Raw genomic sequence first — 20402 nt, forward strand, 5'->3', positions numbered from 1 at the left:
GTGGATGGGGTGCCAATCAAGCGGGCTGCTTTATCTTGGATGGTGTCGAGCTTCTTGAGTGTTGTTGGAGCTGCACTCATCCAGGCAAGTGGAGAGTATTCCATCACACTCCTGACTTGTGCCTTGTAGATGGTGGAAAGGCTTTGGGGAGTCAGGAGGTGAGTCACTCGCCGCAGAATACCCAGCCTCTGACCTGCTCTCGTAGCCACAGTATTTATATGGCTGGTCCAGTTAAGTTTCTGGTCAATGGTGACCCCCAGGATGTTGATGGTGGGGGATTCGGCGATGGTAATGCCGTTGAATGTCAAGGGGAGGTGGTTAGACTCTCTCTTGTTGGAGATGGTCATTGCCTGGCACTTATCTGGCGCGAATGTTACTTGCCACTTATCAGCCCAAGCCTGGATGTTGTCCAGGTCTTGCTGCATGCGGGCTCGGACTGCTTCATTATCTGAGGGGTTGCGAATGGAACTGAACACTGTGCAGTCATCAGCGAACATCCCCATTTCTGACCTTATGATGGAGGGAAGGTCATTGATGAAGCAGCTGAAGATGGTTGGGCCCAGGACACTGCCCTGAGGAACTCCTGCAGCAATGCCCTGGGGCTGAGATGCTTGGCCTCCAACAACCACTACCATCTTCCTTTGTGCTAGGTATGACTCCAGCCACTGGAGAGTTTTCCCCTTGATTCCCATTGACTTCAATTTTACTAGGGCTCCTTGGTACCACACTCGGTCAAATGCTGCCTTGATGTCAAGGGCAGTCACTCTCACCTCACCTCTGGAATTCAGCTCTTTTGTCCATGTTTGGACCAAGGCTGTAATGAGGTCTGGAGCCGAGTGGTCCTGGCGGAACCCAAACTGAGCATCGGTGAGCAGGTTATTGGTGAGTAAATGCCGCTTGATAGCACTGTCGACGACACCTTCCATCACTTTGCTGATGATTGAGAGTAGACTGATGGGGCGGTAATTGGCCGGATTGGATTTGTCCTGCTTTTTGTGGACAGGACATACCTGGGCAATTTTCCACATTGTCGGGTGGATGCCAGTGTTGTAGCTGTACTGGAACAGCTTGGCTAGAGGCGCAGCTAGTTCTGGAGCACAAGTCTCCAGCACTACAGCTGGGATGTTGTCGGGGCCCATAGCCTTTGCTGTATCCAGTGCACTCAGCCGTTTCTTGATATCACGTGGAGTGAATCGAATTGGCCGAAGACTGGCTTCCGTGATGGTGGGGATATCGGGAGGAGGCTGAGATGGATTATCCACTCGGTACTTCTGGCTGAAGATGGTTGCAAACGCTTCAGCCTTGTCTTTTGCACTCACGTGCTGGACTCCGCCATCATTGAGAATGGGGATGTTTGCAGAGCCTCCTCCTCCCGTTAGTTGTTTAATTGTCCACCACCATTCACGACTGGATGTGGCAGGACTGCAGAGCTTTGATCTGATCCGTTGGTTGTGGAATCGCTTAGCTCTGTCTATAGCATATTGCTTCCGCTGTTTAGCATGCATGTAGTCCTGAGTTGTAGCTTCACCAGGTTGGCACCTCATTTTTCGGTACGCCTGGTGCTGCTCCTGGCATGCTCTTCTACACTCCTCATTGAACCAGGGTTGATCCCCTGGCTTGTTGGTAATGGTAGAGTGAGGAATATGCCGGGCCATGAGGTTACAGATTGTGCTGGAATACAATTCTGCTGCTGCTGATGGCCCACAGCGCCTCATGGATGCCCAGTTTTGAGCTGCTAGATCTGTTCTGAATCTATCCCATTTAGCACGGTGGTAGTGCCACACAACACGTTGGATGGTGTCCTCAGTGCGAAGACGGGATTTCATCTCCACGAGGACTGTGCGGTGGTCACTCCTGCCAATACTGTCATGGACAGATGCGTTTGCGACAGGTGGATTGGTGAGGACGAGGTCAAGTAAGTTTTTCCCTCGTGTTGGTTCGCTCACCACCTGCCGCAGGCCCAGTCTCGCAGCTATGTCCTTCAGGACTCGGCCAGCTCGGTCAGTAGTGGTGCTACCGAGCCACTCTTGGTGATGGACATTGAAGTCTCCCACCCAGAGTACATTTTGTGCCCTTGCTACCCTCAGTGCTTCCTCCAAGTGGTGTTCAACATGGAGGAGGACTGATTCATCAGCTGAGGGAGGACGGTAGGTGGTAATCAGCAGGAGGTTTCCTTGCCCATGTTTGACCTGATGCCATGAGATTTCATGGGGTCCAGAGTCAATGTTGAGGACTCCCAGGGCCACTCCCTCCTGACTGTATATCACTGTACCGCCACCTCTGGTGGGTCTGTCCTGCCGGTGGGACAGGACATACCCAGGGATGGTGATGGAAGAGTCTGGGACGTTGGCTGAAAGATATGATTCTGTGAGTATGGCTATGTCAGGCTGTTGCTTGACTAGTCTGTGGGACAGCTCTCCCAATTTTGGCACAAGTCCCCAGATGTTAGTGAGGAGGACCTTGCAGGGTCGACTGGGCTTGGTGTTTTGCCGTTGTCGTGTCCGGTGCCTAGTGGTCCGATGCCGGGTGGTCCGTCCGGTTTTATTCTTATTATGACTTTTCGTAGCGAGATTTTACAACTGAGTGGCTTGCTAGGCCATTTCAGAGGGCAATTAAGAATCAACCACATTGCTGTGGGTCTGGAGTCACATATTGGCCAGACCGGGTAAGGGCGGCAGGCTTCCTTCCCTAAAGGACATTAGTGAACCAGATGGGTTTTTACGACAATCCGGTAGTTTCATGGCCATCATTACTGATACTAGTATTTTAATTCCAGATTTTTTTTTATTTAATTAATTGAATTTAATTAATTAATTGAATTTAAATTCGCCAGCTGCCGTGGCGGGATTTGAACTCATGACTCTGGATTTTAGTCCAGGCCTCTGGATTACTAGCCCAGTAACATAACCACTATGCTACCGTACCCCATGAGATGTTAAACCGAGGCCCCGTCTGCGCTCTCAGGTGGACTTAAAGATCCCATGGCACTATTTTGAAGAAGAGCTGGGGAGTTCTCCCTGGTGTCCTGACCAATATTTATCCCTCAACCAACATCACTGGAAAAACAGATTATCTGGTCATTATCTCATTGCCGTTTGTGGGAACTTACTTTGTGTAAATTGGCTGCTGCGTTTCCTACATTACAGCAGTTGACTACACGTCAAAAATACTTCATTGGCTGTGAAGCGCTTTGGGACGTCCTGAGGTTGTGAAAGGCACATATCAATTATCAGAGAGAAAACACTAGCTTTGATCACACCATCGGGATTGTGTGGTCAGCTGTATATCTTACCACCTCTTCCTCTTCCACCCCATCTGACAGTGCTCACTGCGAATGGTTGAGCGTCTAAAGTTCGTTTTCAAACAGGATGATGGACTAGCCACTGATTCAGCAGTGCCAACCTTGTCTGTGCTGTTTGATCTGCCTGGATGAGCGCTTAAAATTAATTGCCAAGTCCTCATTGGTGGCAGTTAACAGGCCAAGGTTAAATATCGCTGCATATGCAGGAAACTAATACATAGAATTACCTAGAATGTACAGCACAGAAACTGGCCATTCGGTCCAACTGGTCCATGCCGGTGTTTATACTCCACGCGAGCCTCCTCTCACCCCTCTTCATCTAACCCTGTCAGCATTTCCTTCTATTCCTTTCTCCCTCATGTGTTTCTCCAGCTTTCCCTTAAATGCATCTATGCTATTCGCCTCAACCACTCCTTGTGGTAGCGAGTTCCACATTCTAACCACACTCTGGGTAAAGAAGTTACTTCTGAATTCCCTATTGGATTTATTTGCGACTATCTTATTTTGACCTCCCCCACAAGTGGAAACATCTTCTCTACGTCTACCCTACCGAACCCTTTCATAATCTTAAAGACCTCTATCAGGTCACCCCTCGGCCTTCTCTTTTGTAGAGAAGAGAGCCCCAGCCTGTTACGCCTTTCCTGATAGGTATAACCTTTCAGTTCTGGTATCATCCTTGTGAATCTTTTTTGCACCTTCTCCAGTGCCTCTATCTCCTTTCTATAATATGGAGACCAGGACTCTGCACAGTGTTATTCTCTGGGTGAACAGGCAGGCTGATGACCTTATTCCAGCCCTCTGGTGTTTTTCTGCGTTAAGGATGAGCCACCAGCAGTTAAGGGAGGATTTCGGCACGACGCCCCCTCGCCTTTTATCCCCCATCAGAGAAGCACAAAGTCTCCACTGCGTGCGTCGGGCGGAGAGAGGCCCCTTCCTGTGGGCCGATCGCATGCCTTACCACAGGGGCACGTCACATCGATACACCAGCTGCCAGCACGGCTTTAACCCTGCCGGTGACTTGTTTCTCATCGTGCGTTGTTACTCTCCCCCAGAACCCGTTGGAAAGGTCGGTGTTCACGATAGCACACCGTTTTATCTCACAGATGCGTTTGCCTTTTTATTCACAGCTCCCACTCGACGTCTTCAACAACTACTTCAGCCTTGGCTTTGATGCCCACGTGACGCTGGAATTTCATGAGTCCAGAGGTATGTTGGAATGGGAAATGTTCCTTGCAGCCCAAGAGATGAGTTAGTTTTCGTTCCTTTAATAGTCCCTCCCTCCGAACCCTGGTCGATCTCTTGGACGCTCGCCTTTGGACAAATAAAAACCTCTATTGTAAACAACGTTGCCACATTAAAAGGCGACTCACTTTCCTCTAACTTGTTGTTGTTGCTGTTGTGACTTCCATTTTGTGTGTCGCCTGAGCTTTGCACATCTCCACAGCAACACAATTGAGATTGGAGTCACCCATGTTGGAGGCCTTTGGGTGAGAACCCGTGTCTGGCCACTCCATGGCGCACATCACACTGGATCTATATCTAATAAGTCCACTTGGAGCCCCGATTGCCGCCTGTTTTGCTGTAATGTTTGTCCGTGACACCCTCTACCCCTCTCCCCGCTAACAGCACTGTGGGAGAACCTTCACCACACGGACTGCAGCAGTTTGAGAAGGCGGCTCGCCACCTCGCGGGCAACTAGGGATGGGCAATAAATGCCGGCCTCGCCAGCAACACCCGCATCCCCAGAATGAACAAAGGTTTGAATGATTTTCCAGTGACCACTTCCGCCAGTGTTGTCACTTGATAGCTTTTGCTCACTCCTCTGGTTCTTAAAGGGACATTGTCTCTGCTAACAGAACTTTCCAACCTGCCTTGGTGATGTATGACGTTTTGACCTTGTAGACATCATTGAGCCACAGAAACCTCACTGTAAATGGAGCTGAGCTCTTGCCGGTTCCTCCCCTGCCCCCATGTCAGTGAGATCCTCACGCCCATGGGTTGAGATGCCTCATATAACACGTTGCCCTACTTTAACTCCAAGTCTTTCACATCAATGGTCTCCTATTCTCCTGGTTAAATCAAGTTTGTGGCAGTCTTTAGGATTGAAATTGAAAGGGTGCTCACATCGTAGGGTTTGAATGGCTGACAGTTTAAAATACAAGATTTAGACAGCCTCAATTTCGATACTAAATCAGTTCCGACACTTTTTTTAAAAAAAGAAGAGCAATATTTATTTTTAACCAGCATTGCGGATTGATAGCGCACACGGTGGGTTTGTCACAAAGACAGTAAATGGGGAATGATGGTCAGGCTCAGCGCAGCCGACTGGCAGGCTGAGTGATCTGTATTTGAGTTTAATTGTAAGCTGTCACTGACACTCAGTATCCTGTTTCAGAAGCCAAGCCAGAGAAATTTAACAGTCGATTTAGGAATAAAATGTTCTACGCTGGGGTAAGTAGCAATAACGATTCACCGTAAGCCTCTGGTTATCGGATTTCTTTCAAAGGTTGCTGACATCTTCAAACTATCAATATTTACAGCCTTTTTAACGGAACATTTGACTGCATTGCTCTTACCTGTGCTACTTCTCGGCAGGAGCATGCAACTTTCCCGATGTTATAAATCATATATTTTAAATGGAACGGTCTGCCGCTGGTACGCTAACTGCACAAGGGATGAAGTTATGAAACAGAAACAGAAAATGCTGGAAGCACTCAGCAGGTCAGGCAGCATCTGTGGAGAGGGAAACAGAGTTAATGATTCAGGTCGATGACCTCTCGTCAGAACTGGAAAATATTAGAGAAGAGCAGCTTTTAAGCAAGTGAAAAGGCGGCAGCAGCAAAAGAACAAAAGGGAGAGGTCTGTGATAGGGTGGAGGGCAGGAGTGATTAAATGACAAAAGGGATGATGGTGGGAGGCAAAAGGAAGGTGATAATGAAACAAGTTTAGAAACAATAGATGGGTCCAGAGGAGGTGCAAATGGTTACTGCAGAATCGCAGAGGGGGAGGGAAGCGTGGAAAATCTGGCAAAGAGGAGAAGGGATGAATTTGTATTTTATTTGTAGCATGTAACTCATGGAAGGCTCAGTGCCTCCAGCCAGCCTGCCTGTTGAGTGAGTCTGAGTACCAGTGTGCTGTATGGTAGAAAGATAGGCCCCAGCATTTCTCCAAACGTCCGGACTGGAGAATCGACACCGGGTCCTTGGAGTGCCGGGCCGAGGCCGAGGGAACGAAAATAGAAGGGTCCCGGGCCGAGGGAACGAAAATAGAAGGGTCCCGGGCCAAGGGAACGAAAATAGAAGGGTCCCAGGCCAAGGCCATGGGAACGAAAATAGAAGGGTCCCGGGCCGAGGGAACGAAAATAGAAGGGTCCCGGGTCGAGGGAACGAAAATAGAAGGGTCCCGGGCCGAGGGAACGAAAATAGAAGGGTCCCGGGTCGAGGGAACGAAAATAGAAGGGTCCCGGGCCGAGGGAACGAAAATAGAAGGGTCCCGGGCCGAGGGAACGAAAATAGAAGGGTCCCGGGCCGAGGGAACGAAAATAGAAGGGTCCCGGGCCGAGGGAACGAAAATAGAAGGGTCCCGGGTCGAGGGAACGAAAATAGAAGGGTCCCGGGTCGAGGGAACGAAAATAGAAGGGTCCCGGGTCGAGGGAACGAAAATAGAAGGGTCCCGGGCCGAGGGAACGAAAATAGAAGGGTCCCGGGCCGAGGGAACGAAAATAGAAGGGTCCCGGGCCGAGGGAACGAAAATAGAAGGGTCCCGGGCCGAGGGAACGAAAATAGAAGGGTCCCGGGCCGAGGGAACGAAAATAGAAGGGTCCCGGGCCGAGGGAACGAAAATAGAAGGGTCCCGGGCCGAGGGAACGAAAATAGAAGGGTCCCGGGCCGAGGCCGAGGGAACGAAAATAGAAGGGTCCCGGGCCGAGGCCGAGGGAACGAAAATAGAAGGGTCCCGGGCCGAGGGAACGAAAATAGAAGGGTCCCGGGCCGAGGGAACGAAAATAGAAGGGTCCCGGGTCGAGGGAACGAAAATAGAAGGGTCTCGGGTCGAGGGAACGAAAATAGAAGGGTCCCGGGCCAAGGGAACGAAAATAGAAGGGTCCCGGGCCAAGGGAACGAAAATAGAAGGGTCCCGGGCCGAGGTCGAGGGAACGAAAATAGAAGGGTCCCGGGCCGAGGGAACGAAAATAGAAGGGTCCCGGGCCGAGGGAACGAAAATAGAAGGGTCCCGGGCCGAGGGAACGAAAATAGAAGGGTCCCGGGCCGAGGGAACGAAAATAGAAGGGTCCCGGGCTGAGGCCGAGGGAACGAAAATAGAAGGGTCCCGGGCCGAGGGAACGAAAATAGAAGGGTCCCGGGCCGAGGGAACGAAAATAGAAGGGTCCCGGGCCGAGGGAACGAAAATAGAAGGGTCCCGGGCCGAGGGATCGAAAATAGAAGGGTCCCGGGCCGAGGGAACGAAAATAGAAGGGTCCCGGGCCGAGGGAACGAAAATAGAAGGGTCCCGGGCCGAGGGAACGAAAATAGAAGGGTCCCGGGCCGAGGCCGAGGGAACGAAAATAGAAGGGTCCCGGGCCGAGGGAACGAAAATAGAAGGGTCCCGGGCCGAGGCCGAGGGAACGAAAATAGAAGGGTCCCGGGCCGAGGGAACGAAAATAGAAGGGCCCCGGGCCGAGGGAACGAAAATAGAAGGGCCCCGGGCCGAGGGAACGAAAATAGAAGGGTCCCGGGTCGAGGGAACGAAAATAGAAGGGTCCCGGGCCGAGGGAACGAAAATAGAAGGGTCCCGGGCCGAGGGAACGAAAATAGAAGGGTCCCGGGTCGAGGGAACGAAAATAGAAGGGTCCCAGGCCGAGGGAACGAAAATAGAAGGGTCCCGGGCCGAGGGAACGAAAATAGAAGGGTCCCGGGCCGAGGGAACGAAAATAGAAGGGTCCCGGGCCAAGGCCGAGGGAACGAAAATAGAAGGGTCCCGGGTCGAGGGAACGAAAATAGAAGGGTCCCGGGCCGAGGGAACGAAAATAGAAGGGTCCCGGGCCGAGGGAACGAAAATAGAAGGGTCCCGGGCCGAGGGAACGAAAATAGAAGGGTCCCGGGCCGAGGGAACGAAAATAGAAGGGTCCCGGGCCGAGGGAACGAAAATAGAAGGGTCCCGGGCCGAGGGAACGAAAATAGAAGGGTCCCGGGCCGAGGGAACGAAAATAGAAGGGTCCCGGGCCGAGGGAACGAAAATAGAAGGGTCCCGGGCCGAGGTCGAGGGAACGAAAATAGAAGGGTCCCGGGCCGAGGGAACGAAAATAGAAGGGTCCCGGGCCGAGGGAACGAAAATAGAAGGGTCCCGGGCCGAGGGAACGAAAATAGAAGGGCCCCGGGCCGAGGGAACGAAAATAGAAGGGTCCCGGGTCGAGGGAACGAAAATAGAAGGGCCCCGGGCCGAGGGAACGAAAATAGAAGGGCCCCGGGCCGAGGGAACGAAAATAGAAGGGTCCCGGGCCGAGGCCGAGGGAACGAAAATAGAAGGGTCCCGGGCCGAGGGAACGAAAATAGAAGGGTCCCGGGTCGAGGGAACGAAAATAGAAGGGTCCCGGGCCGAGGGAACGAAAATAGAAGGGTCCCGGGTCGAGGGAACGAAAATAGAAGGGTCCCGGGCCGAGGGAACGAAAATAGAAGGGTCCCGGGCCGAGGGAACGAAAATAGAAGGGTCCCGGGCCAAGGCCGAGGGAACGAAAATAGAAGGGTCCCGGGCCGAGGGAACGAAAATAGAAGGGTCCCGGGCCGAGGGAACGAAAATAGAAGGCTCTGCCACATTGGACCACTTTCGTGCGTCACTTGGCAGCTGAAGTGGCATCAGCATAGGCCTGGGAGCAGGGTTCCCTCCTGCGTTCTCAGCCAGGGTTTGATGTGGGCCGTTGGTGAGGGGGGGGGAAGGGGGAGATGGAAAATGTATTTTATTCGAGAAACACGTGCTCCCACATTTCCTTTGTGTTGCTTGCCTGTGTAACTGTGTCACCCTCTCTTGTATTCTCCAGACGGCTTTTTCAGATTTCCTTATGGGAAGTTCCAAAGATTTAGCCAAACACATCAAAGTGGTGGTAAGTGCACAGACATTATCTGGAAAACACAATTGTTGAGGACCTGTGTCGCCTCCCCAATTACGGCCTTTTTAACTGACCTTATGACTGCATTGACTGGTTTGGGATGGCAGGAAGTGACAATAGTTCCTTGAATAATAAAAGTTAACTTAAGTCAATTCGGCTCCCCATTGGGACCGCCTTTTCTCTCTTCCTCGCTGCCTTGAACAGAGCTGTGCCGGGAGGTGAGATGTCGAGGGGTCTAAAGGGGCTGCGTTGAGTTGGTGGTTATGTGCTTCTCCTGGGGGAACAGGGGAAAGTTTTTTGAAACATGTTCAATACATTGTAGTTGCGTCTTTAAATTATCTTTCGATTACGATCCCGGTTTAAACACTGGACGATGGAAGCGGTTATTAATCACACAGGAAGTGGGGATGAGGGTTGTAAATTGCGATAATGGGTATTTACAGAGAAGGGCTAAAGGACGTCCCAGTCAAATGCATCGCACAAAAACATGGTGTTGTCCTTCAGGCTGCGTCACGAACATCACCCTGTTCATCTCTCCTCCTTGTTCTAACAGTGCGACGGGACAGACCTGACATCGAAGATTCAGGACCTGAAGCTACAGTGCATCGTATTCCTGAACATTCCAAGGTAAGGCCTTTCCTAAATACCGAACTTCCACTGTGTCCACCTGTCTAACATGCGGGATGCAAAATGTTGCAAAGTCCATGTCAGTGAATCAGCTGGACGATGTCTCGATATTTCATCTCCAATTTGTTGAGTCAGTTTTCTCTGCCCTTTCACTCTGGGCATTGGGCCTCTGCCAAGCCCGCTGAAGTGATCACATCAAGATTTGTGGTCTTCAATATCCCAGGGGCCTCCGCAGAGCCTCTCAGTGGAAGGGCCTGGTTTAACACAACAGCCTCTAGCGATCAGTAGCTTAGTGTTTAAACTCTCACATCAGCTGGTATTTCATAAAATGACGGAGAGCTGGTCTGTTTAGGGCACCGACACTGTCAGGTGAGTGAGTGAGCAGCACTGCATTTGTCGGGAGTTCCATATGAAATGGCAGTGATGCAAAATCGGACCATTAAAGCTACCTTTGATCTGAGAGCAATTGCTGTCGCTGAAAATCGGATGTTTTGATTTTCAGGCTCAGGTGTGCAGTGAGCCTGTACTCGACCTTTTGGGGGAAAAAAAATTGTACTCTTCTATTTTTGAAGTGGTTCTTTTGTTTTTTCAGGCTTTCCTTTCCCTGTGGAGTGCCACCTGATCCCTGACCTCCGCTCAACAGCTCATTTATCATTTGCCATTTATAATATCAGCTTTTCCCTCGCTACATCATCCAGCTCCCCAGCTGAGTGGAGTGGCTGGAGACTTGATTAGTTCAGCTCCTTAACTAACGACTCGGAGGCGAAGGAGAGCGGGCCAGGGTGGCCGTCCCTCTAGTGACGCCCCTTGGCCTCTGCTTGGCACCAACCTGCAGTAACACGGTTGAGAATAGGAACTCGCTGTGAGGCGAATTGCTCACTTAATTGCTGTGGTGCATAGCTTGTCAGATCTTCAGCCGTTATTAATGCAGTAGCATTCGTGTGTACGATGGTCCATGTCACTAACGAGTTGCCCTGCGGATCGGTAGGAGAGGGAGGGCTACATTCCCTGCCCCTCACGTGCGATTTCCGATCTCAGCTGGTTCATTATCAATGGGGGAGAGACACTTCTGTACCAGAAGGCAGGGGTTAGCAGCAGGCAAGTTACTCTCAGCTGCTCTCATGCACCTTCTAGTGGGAAGTTACAGAACAACAGCGGCCAAGGAGCAGCTCCCCCTCCCCCCCCACCCCCCCCATCCACCTCCTGCTCGGTCTAGGGAATGAGATGTAACTCTGGGAAAGGGTGGTAAGCTGGGATACCTGGGGAAAACAGATCAGAAGAAATGTCAAACAGGGCTCCTGATGTGAGGGTTGCTCAGATACTGTTGTCTCTTTTGATTGAACTCTGCAATTAGAGTGTAGCAGACGGAGGGGAGTGATGTTAGTTTAGGACGAGCAGGCCCCGTCATCCTGCCAAGCAGCGCCATTGACCTCGGGGAGGGGAGGTTCAAGGGGGTAGCGGTCTACTTTATTGAGCTGCGGTTAATTGAGTTTCCCTGTTGCTGGCCCTGTGTGTCCCAGTGTGGTTTGGCAGAGCAAATTGCACATGCTAGGACAGCTTAAGTCGATCAGTTCATTGGGGCACAGTCGCTGTTTCGGAGGCTCGAGCTGCTGCTCCTTCCCCTGTGTGCATCATCCATGTGCAATTATAACCATTGTTCAATTTACCCGTCTGTTCTGCATCTGGTGGAAAAATCATTTGTCCGGAAAGAATTTTTTTTTTAAACTCGGAGAATTGAAATGAATCATTTAAATTTAAACATGATGTAGAGATTGTTTGTCTAATTCATTTTACAGTTTCCAGTCATTATCTCCACAGGTGAGGGGGATTGTGTCTATTTTTAGCCCCTTCGACTTTCCTTCTCAGTCAGACACAAGGACCATCGAGCCTCTGAAAGTCGGCGCCATTCCTTTTGTGACCTAGTTTGGGAGTGGGGGGCACTTCTGTACGAAAGGGCTTTTTTTTTTGCCCCCTCCCCTCTATTCTTCTCCTTTCTGCCTACCAAGGAGAGCACAGGTAAAGCATGCACTCCAGGGGGAAGCTGGCCCACTACGAATGCCCCATGTGTCCAGAGGTTGGCAGCCCACATGCGGACGGCAGTACCAGAAACTGCATCTCGTTCACCTCCGTCATCAGTAGATCCATGTCCACACACTTCAAACAAAAAAGACTTGCATTTATATAGCGCCTTCCACGACCTCAGGACGTCCCAAAGCACTTTACAGCCACTTCAGTTCTTTTGAAGTGTAGTCACTGTTATAATGTAGGAAACGCGGCAGCCAACTTGCGCACAGCAAGATCCCACAAATTGCAGTGTGGTAACGACGAAAAAAAAATCTGTTTTAGTGATGGACAAATATTGGCCAGGACACCGGGGAGAACGCTTCTGCTGTTCCTCGAAATAATGCCAGGGGATAGGCGGGGCCTCAGTTTAACACCTCATCCCGAAAGACGGGACCTCTGTCAAGCTCGCCCTCCCTGAAATCTCAGGCTTTAAACACACAGCTTAATGGATTGATAGAATGAAACACACGATAAAATGTCTCAACTATTCTGAAAAGAACTCAAAGTGAGCTATGTCAAATGAGGGATTTCACCTAGTCGTTATTTTCAGTGCTGCAGTTAGAGGTTTAATCTCTGGCCTGTGGAAAACTGACATCTTAGGTCATCAGGTAATGGTAGAAGTGCACTTAGCTGACCGGGCCTGCAGGCTCAACCATCCCAAATGTTGAATTCATCCAGAATCAAAAATGTTACATTTTAGGGTTGAATTTTAAAATGACTTCAGAACTCGGGCCCCAGAGCTGACCCGACAGGAGTGATAAGGGAGAAGAGGGGAATCTGCTCTGCAGTTGATTACAAGTCGGCCTTAACGAGACTGCTGATTGGCTGGGAAGTGGTACGTGCTTTCACTCCACCTCGGGACCAAGTGCGAGCCTTTGGCTCAGTGGTAACGTTCCCGCCTCCGAGTTAGAAGGTGCAGGGTTCGAACCCCGCTCCAGACAGTCCCAACGAGTGGAGCCCGGAGCTCTGACTCTCAATTCCGGGGTGACCTGCAGCGGGATACCGTCGTCTGGTGGGTGTGGGTGACCCTCCCCCCTCATCGTATGGGTTGTGGAAGCCCACAAAACTCTCCCGCGGCATAGGACTGACCTACCAGCCGTGGAAGGAGCGTTCACATCACAGCCTGTCAGATTGTTAATCAGCCCGCGAAACGTTCCCCCGCGTCACACTGTTCTCCGAGGGAAGTGTGTGAAGATACGAAAACAACCTCGGAAGCTTCCAGTGTGAAGTTAGGAGGATCGCAGCAAACACAGATAACTCCAGAATCAGCCATCAAACCCAGCTCTGACTGGAGCTTTCCCGACACTCTTAGCTGCTGCTCTGATTTCAGATATTTATGCCTGCTGACCTTGGTTAGTCCACTTGAATCTCGGTAATAATAGCCAGCATTCATCAAGAACTGCTGCTGAACCTTGACCCATCTACACATACGGTGATTACTGTAATAAGTGCGTTCTGTTAATCCCATATCCAAATCTTCTTGTACGTTCCCCTCGCAGGTACTGTGCGGGCACTGTGCCGTGGGGTAATCCGGGCGAGCATCATGATTTTGAGCCACAGCGCCATGACGACGGCTGCATCGAGGTGATCGGCTTCACCATGGCATCATTGGTACGTCCTGGTTGTCTTGGATCCTCGGGTCAGCCTGCACTGGCTGTAGTCCAATGTGGAATGTTTACCCCTCCTTGCTTATATTTACTGGTCAATTAGTAACATTAGAAACAGGAGTAGGCCATTCAGCCCCTCGAGCCTGCTCCGCCATTTTATTAGAGCATGGCTGATCTGTACCTCAACTCCATTTGCCCGACTTGCCTCCATATCCCTCGATACCCTCGCCTACCAAAAATCTGCCAGCCTCAGTCTTGAAAGCTCCAATTGACCCAGCATCCACAGCCGTTTGGGGTAGAGGGTTCCAGATTTCTACCATCCTTTATGTGAAAAAAAGTGCTTTCTGGTTTCACTCCTGAATGGCATGGCTCTAACTTTAAGATTATGACCCCTTGTTCTGGATTCCCCCACCAGAGGAAATAGTTACTATCGAATGCCTCGATCAGATCAGCCCCTCAAACTCCTATACTTAGGGAATTTAAGTCAATGTTAATGCAACCTGTCCTTATAATTTAACCCTCTAAGCCCCGGTGTCATTCTGGCTAAATGTTCAGTACTTGAGTTATAATGAAATGCCTCTGCTAAGTGCTGCGAACTGTTTTACGAAGAGAGTTTGCTTGTATTGTTGTAAAGATTTGCCACTCAGGTTGACTGGGGAAGGGGGTGAGTGACATCGCCCCCTCCTCACAGGGAGGACGATCACTCTGCACGGTTTGCGCTCTATATACAATCATAGAAAGTTACGGCACTGAAGGAGGCCATTCGGCCCGTTGTGTCCGTGCCGGCTGAAAAAGAGCTATCCAGCTTATTCCCACTTTCCAGCACTTGGTCCGTAGCCTTATTAATTACGGCACTTCAAGTGCACATCCAAGTACTTTTTAAATGAGTTGAGGGTTTCTGCCTCTACCACCCCATCAGGCAGTGAGTTCCAGACCCCCACCACCCTCTGGGTGAAAAAAAATTCTCCTCAACTCCCCTTTAATCCTTCTACCAATCACTTTAAATCTATGCCCCTTGGTCGCTGACCCCCTCTGCTAAGGGAAATAGATCCTCCCTGTCCACTCTATCTAGTCCCGTCAATTTTACACACCTCAGTTAAATCTCCCTCAGCCTCCTTTGTTCTAAAGAAAACAACCCCAGCCTATCAAATCTTTGCTTGCAGCTAAAATTCTCCAGCTCTGGCAACATCCTCGTAAATCTCCTCTGTACCCTCTCTAGTGCAATCACATCTTTCCTGTAATGTGGTGACCAGAACTGTACACAGTACTCAAGCTGTGGCCTAACCAATGTTTTATACAGTTCCAGCATAACCTCCCTGCTCTTATATTCCATGCCTCAGCTAATAAAGGAAAGTATCCCGTATGCCTTTTAAACCACATTCCAAGGTCCCTTTCTTCCTCCACACCTCTCAGTATCCTCCCGTTTATTGTGTACGACCTTGCCTTGTTTGCCCTCCCCAAATGCATTACCTCACACTTCTCTGGATTGAATTCCATTTGCCACTTTTCTGCCCACCTGACCAGTCCACTGATATCTTCCTGCAGTCTACAGCTTTCCTCCTCACTATCAACCACATGGCCAATTTTTGCATCTTCTGCAAACTTCTTAATGATGCCCCTTACATTTATGTCTAAATCATTAATATATATTACAAAAAGCAAGGGACCTAGTACTGAGCCTTGCGGAACCCCACTGGAAACAGCCTTCCAGTCGCAAAATCATCCATCGACCATTACCCTTTGCTTCCTGCCACTGAGCCAATTTTGGATCCAACTAGCCACTTTCCCTTGGATCCCATAGGCTTTTACTTTTTTGACCAGTCTGCCACATGGGACCTTGTCAAAAGCCTTGCTAAACTCCATGTAGACTACATCAAACACATTACCCTCATCGATCTTCCTTGTTACTTCCTCAAAAAATTCAATCAAGTTAGTCAGACAAGACCTTCCCTTAACAAACCCAAGCTAACTGTCCTTGATTAACCCATGCCTTTCTAAATGACGATTTATGCTATCTCTCAGGATTGATTCCAATAATTTGCCCACCATTGAGGTTAGACTGTCTAGTCTGTAATTACTCAGTCTATCCTTTTCTCCCTTTTTAAACAACGGTACAACATTAGCAGTCCTCCAATCCTCCGGCACCACACCTGTAGCCAGGGAGAATTGGAAAATGATGGTCAGAGCCTCTGCATTTCCTCCCTTGCTTCTTTTAACAGGCTGGGATATATTTCATTTGGGCCTGGTGATTTATCTACTTTCAAAGATGCTAATCCCCTTAATACTTCCTCTCTCGCTATGTTTACACCATCCAATATTTCACACTCCTTCTCCTCCTTAACTACAATGTCTGCATCGTCCCCCTCTTTCGTGAAGACAGAGGCAAACTATTCATTAAGAACCATACCCACATCTTCCGCTTCCACACATCGGTTCCCTTTTCGGTCTCTAATAGGCCCTACTCTTCCCTTAGTTATCCTCTTGCTCTTTATGTATTTATATATCTCCGCTGTATAATACTCTGTCAACCTGGGCTTATTAAACTATCGACAGAAGTCAAACCCAAGCCCCTATTAACGTGGATACAACAACGTGCTGCGTTCAGAAATTGTTTGGTGCCTGATATCTGACCAGTGGTTTTTCAGATATTGTCCCCTCTAATTTCCTGAATTGCCACCGAATCCTGTTTCCTGCTCAGAGTTCTAGGTGAGCCCACTCTCCTGGGACAGTAATTTAGTTTCTAGTTTCAGGGTTACTTGTATGTTTCATGATGGTGTCTACCCCTGCAAACACTCCCAGAGGACCTTAAAGTGACTGACTGCTGCCTCTGTTAAGGAAATGTATCTTGACGCTGATGGTTTTCTCTTAACTCTTCCTTCTCATCACTCGTCTCTTTATTGAGTTGAACGTCTTCTCTCAATCTGTGTTGTAACCAAGGCTGCTCTACAAGTCGGCGGACACGGGGAACGGCTCAACCAGTGCCGCGAAGTGACACTAACGACGTACAAGTCGATACCGATGCAGGTGGATGGGGAGCCGTGCAAGCTCACGCCCTCCATCATTCGCATCTCGTTACGGAATCAAGCCAACATGGTCCAGAAGACCAAGAGGAGGACGTCCATTCCTCTGCTCAATGAGTGAGTATTGACGCACCCACGCGCCATGAACTGTTCAGGAACTTTCATTAAATTTAAAGGGGAAACTGAGTCACTGGAATAGTCATGTGATATTAGAGGTTCCAAAAGGGCGCTGCCTTCGAGCCAAATATTCTCGTTCTCTGGCCTACTCTTGCTCCTGTGTATCTGATACTTTCAAAGAGCTGATTAGGTGAATTTTGTTAGCAGAAGGAATTGAGTGACCAAACGAGTAGGAAGGGTTAATCAATAGAAAATCAGATCTAATGGCCATTTCCTGTTACTAACAAAATTCCTATTGAAAACTGCTGGGCAGGGCGTCCTGGGAGCGGCCATTTTGTGAGAAGCTCGTCCTCAGTAACAAGGGGCCAGATTTTGCTCCGAGCGGCGAATGAACGACGCCTGCCACCCGTTAGACTCGGACTTGCCCATAGACTTTTCCCTGGACTTTTTCACGGCAAGTTCCCTCTCATCGGGCCCCCAATCCAGCGCGGCGCCCTCTCCCGGGCATCTGGAACCTGCGTGAACGGGGCAAGGAGCTGTCTATCCCCTTAACCAATCAGATCGAAGCATGTTAATAATCAGCGCAGAGACTGAACCAGGAAGTGTAAGTTAGAACAGTGAATTCAATATAAAATCAGTTACAGTAAGTGAAATAAAGAGAGGGTAAGAAATACTGAATCAAGAGACAGGAAGAAAAAGTAAAAAGAAATCTGAAGGAACGAGGCTCCACACTTGTAAAAGTTAATTTTCAGTACCAGAGAGGTTGTTTGGCAGTAATTAAGATTTTCCACGCCGTTAACAGGGGTGCTCAGACTTAAAATAACTTGACGACCTTTTTTTGTGGAGATTAGGTCAATGCAGGAACTTCACGCTGTTCCATTCATTTGAATGGAGAGCCAGCCGGCAAGATGGCGTTCTCGCGCAGCTTATGGGGGAGGGTCGCATCTGGTACAGCAACTTCTGGATTTCTGCGTTTAACTGCGCTTGTGCAGTCGCCAGAAGTTACTCCACTATTTGCACTGAAATAACGGTGAGCCCCGTTAGCCTCGCTGTTATTTTCACAGGAAAATCTGGCCCATCATGTTTGGCGAGTACTGCCACAATCCACTTTCCTCACTTACCTCACTGGCCGCTAGATTTGACGCAAAATGCCCGCTCGTGATAGAAGTTCGAAAAAACAGAGGGTTGATGAGGGTAGTGCGGTTGATGTTATGTATGTGGACTTTCAAAAGGCATTTGATAAAGTACCACATAATAGACTTGTTAGCAAAATTAAAGCCCATGGAATTAAAGGGACAGTGGCAGCGTAGATACAAAATTGGCTAGGGGACAGAGAGTAGTGTTGAACGGGTGTTTTTCAGACTGGAGAGAAGTATACAGTGGTGTTCCCCAGGGGTCAGTATTAGGACCACTGCTCTTTTTGATATATATTAATGACCTGGACTTGGGTATAGAGGGTATAATTCCAAAGTTTGCTGATGACACGAAACTCAGAAATGTAGTAAACAATGTGGAGGATAGTAACAGACTTCAGGAGGACATAGACAGACTGGTGAAATGAGCAGACAAATGGCAGATGACATTTAAGCAGAGTGTGAAGTGATACATTTTGGTAGGAAGAATGAGGAGAGGCAATATAAACTAAATGGTAAAATTTTAAAGGGGGTGCAGGAATAGAGAGACCTGGGGGTGTATGTACACAAAACTTTGAAGGTGGCAGGACAAATTGAGAAGCATTTGGGATCCTGGACTTTATTAATAGAGGCATAGAGTACAAAAGCAAGGAAGTTATGCTAAACCTTTATAAAACGCTGGTTAGGCACCAGCTGGAATATTGTGTCCAATTCTGAGCACCACACTTTAAGAAGGATGTCAAGGCCTTACAGAGGGTGCAGAAGAGATTTACTAGAATGGTGCCAGGGATGAGGGACTTCAGTTATGTGGAGAGTTTGGAGAAGCTGGGGTTGTTCTCCTTCGAACAGAGAAAGTTAAGGGGAGATTTGATAGAGGTGTTCAAAATCATGAACGGTTTTGACAGAGTAAACAAGGAGAAACCGTTTCCAGTGGCAGAAGGGTCGGTAAGCAGAGGGCGCAGATTTAAGGTGATCGATAAAAGAGCCAGAGGCAACATGAGGAAAGTTTTTTTTTAACGCAGCGAGTTGTGATGATCTGGAATGCACTGTCTGAAAGGGTGGTGGAAGCAGATTCAATAGTAACTTTCAAAAGGGAATTAGATAAATACTTGAAGGGAAAAAATTTACAGGGCTATGGGGTAAGAGCAGAGGAATGGGACTAATTGGATAGCTCTTTCAAAGAGCTGACACAGGCATGATGGGCTGAATGGCCTCCTCCTGTGCTGTATCTACTATGATACTATGAATGAGAAACACGGGACCAAGAAACACTGTCAGGTGTAAAATTGGCTCGGGCATTATTGTGCCCAAGAGTGTGAGGGTTCGGAATAACATTCACGTTGCAAACTTCAGGCTCTCTTGAGCATTGCAGCTTTATCCAGTAGATCTGCCATTCCTTAACAACATCACAGCATCCAGCCTGGCAACTCCTCCCAGCCAGTTAGTTCCCCGATGATCTCAATAGGCGAGAGGCAGCATCGGATGAGGGGTTTGATTTTATTTTTCCAAGCTGTCATGCTGGTCCTGCTGAGGATGGAGAAAGAGCAGAGTGACGTCAATGCAGGATAAGTGTAATATGTAGGTAAGTTTCTAGGCATGACAGGCAGGTGTTAACAGGTAGGGGTGATGGACATGATGGCAGGTATTAACAGGGGGTGACGGACATTACAAGCGGGTGTTAACAGGTAGGGGTGATGGACATGACAGGCAGGTGTTAACAGGTAGGGGTGATGGACATGATGGCAGGTATTAACAGGGGGTGACGGACATTACAAGCGGGTGTTGACAGGTAGGGGTGATGGACATGACAGGCAGGTGTTAACAGGTAGGGGTGATGGACATGACAGGCAGGTGTTAACAGGGGGTGACGGACATTACAAGCGGGTGTTGACAGGTAGGGGTGATGGACATGACAGGCAGGTGTTAACAGGGGGTGACGGACATGACAGGTGGGTGTTAATAGTGGGTGACTGACATGACAGGCAGGTGTTAACAGGTAGAGGTGACAGACGTGACAGGTAGGGGTGACGGACATGACAGGCGGGTATTAACAGGTAGGGGTGATGGACATGACAGGTAGGGATGACGGACATGACAGGCGGGTGTTAACAGGTAGGGATGATGGACATGTTTGTTGGAAATAGCATGATGGCAAAAGCATTATAGGAAGTGAGTGTTATATTTATAGGAAGAAGGTGAAGAAGAGATGCAAAACTTAAAGCTCTCATTCAGATAATGCCCGCTGCCCCCGCCCCTCAGTGGGATGTGGTGTATTTTATTTCTGGGGACAGTGTCTTGATGGAAAATATATATATGAAATGCATCAGTTTCTGCAAAGGAAAGATGTCAGTCAGGCAACTTTGCAACTTTTTCGGTGCAGTACTCAGAAATAGTTTATATGCATGAAAAGGTAAAATATATATAGTGCAGCAA

The 20402-nt window shown here is 49.2% G+C and overlaps 1 protein-coding gene across 6 annotated transcripts in view; it reads left to right on the forward strand.

The window, feature by feature from the left end:
• dgkza (diacylglycerol kinase, zeta a) overlaps positions 1–20402 on the forward strand; it is a 432154-nt gene that overhangs the window by 220345 nt on the left and 191407 nt on the right. For all 6 annotated transcript variants that reach the window (XM_067993676.1, XM_067993677.1, XM_067993673.1 and 3 more), the window contains 6 exons: positions 4429–4507; positions 5697–5752; positions 9333–9395; positions 9955–10028; positions 13592–13703; positions 16637–16836. In XM_067993676.1, the coding sequence (XP_067849777.1) occupies positions 4429–4507; positions 5697–5752; positions 9333–9395; positions 9955–10028; positions 13592–13703; positions 16637–16836 (584 nt within the window). The remainder of the gene's footprint in view (positions 1–4428; positions 4508–5696; positions 5753–9332; positions 9396–9954; positions 10029–13591; positions 13704–16636; positions 16837–20402) is intronic.

This window comes from Heptranchias perlo, chromosome 12 (assembly GCF_035084215.1).
Source record: "Heptranchias perlo isolate sHepPer1 chromosome 12, sHepPer1.hap1, whole genome shotgun sequence".
NCBI classification, from domain to species: Eukaryota; Metazoa; Chordata; class Chondrichthyes; order Hexanchiformes; family Hexanchidae; genus Heptranchias; species Heptranchias perlo.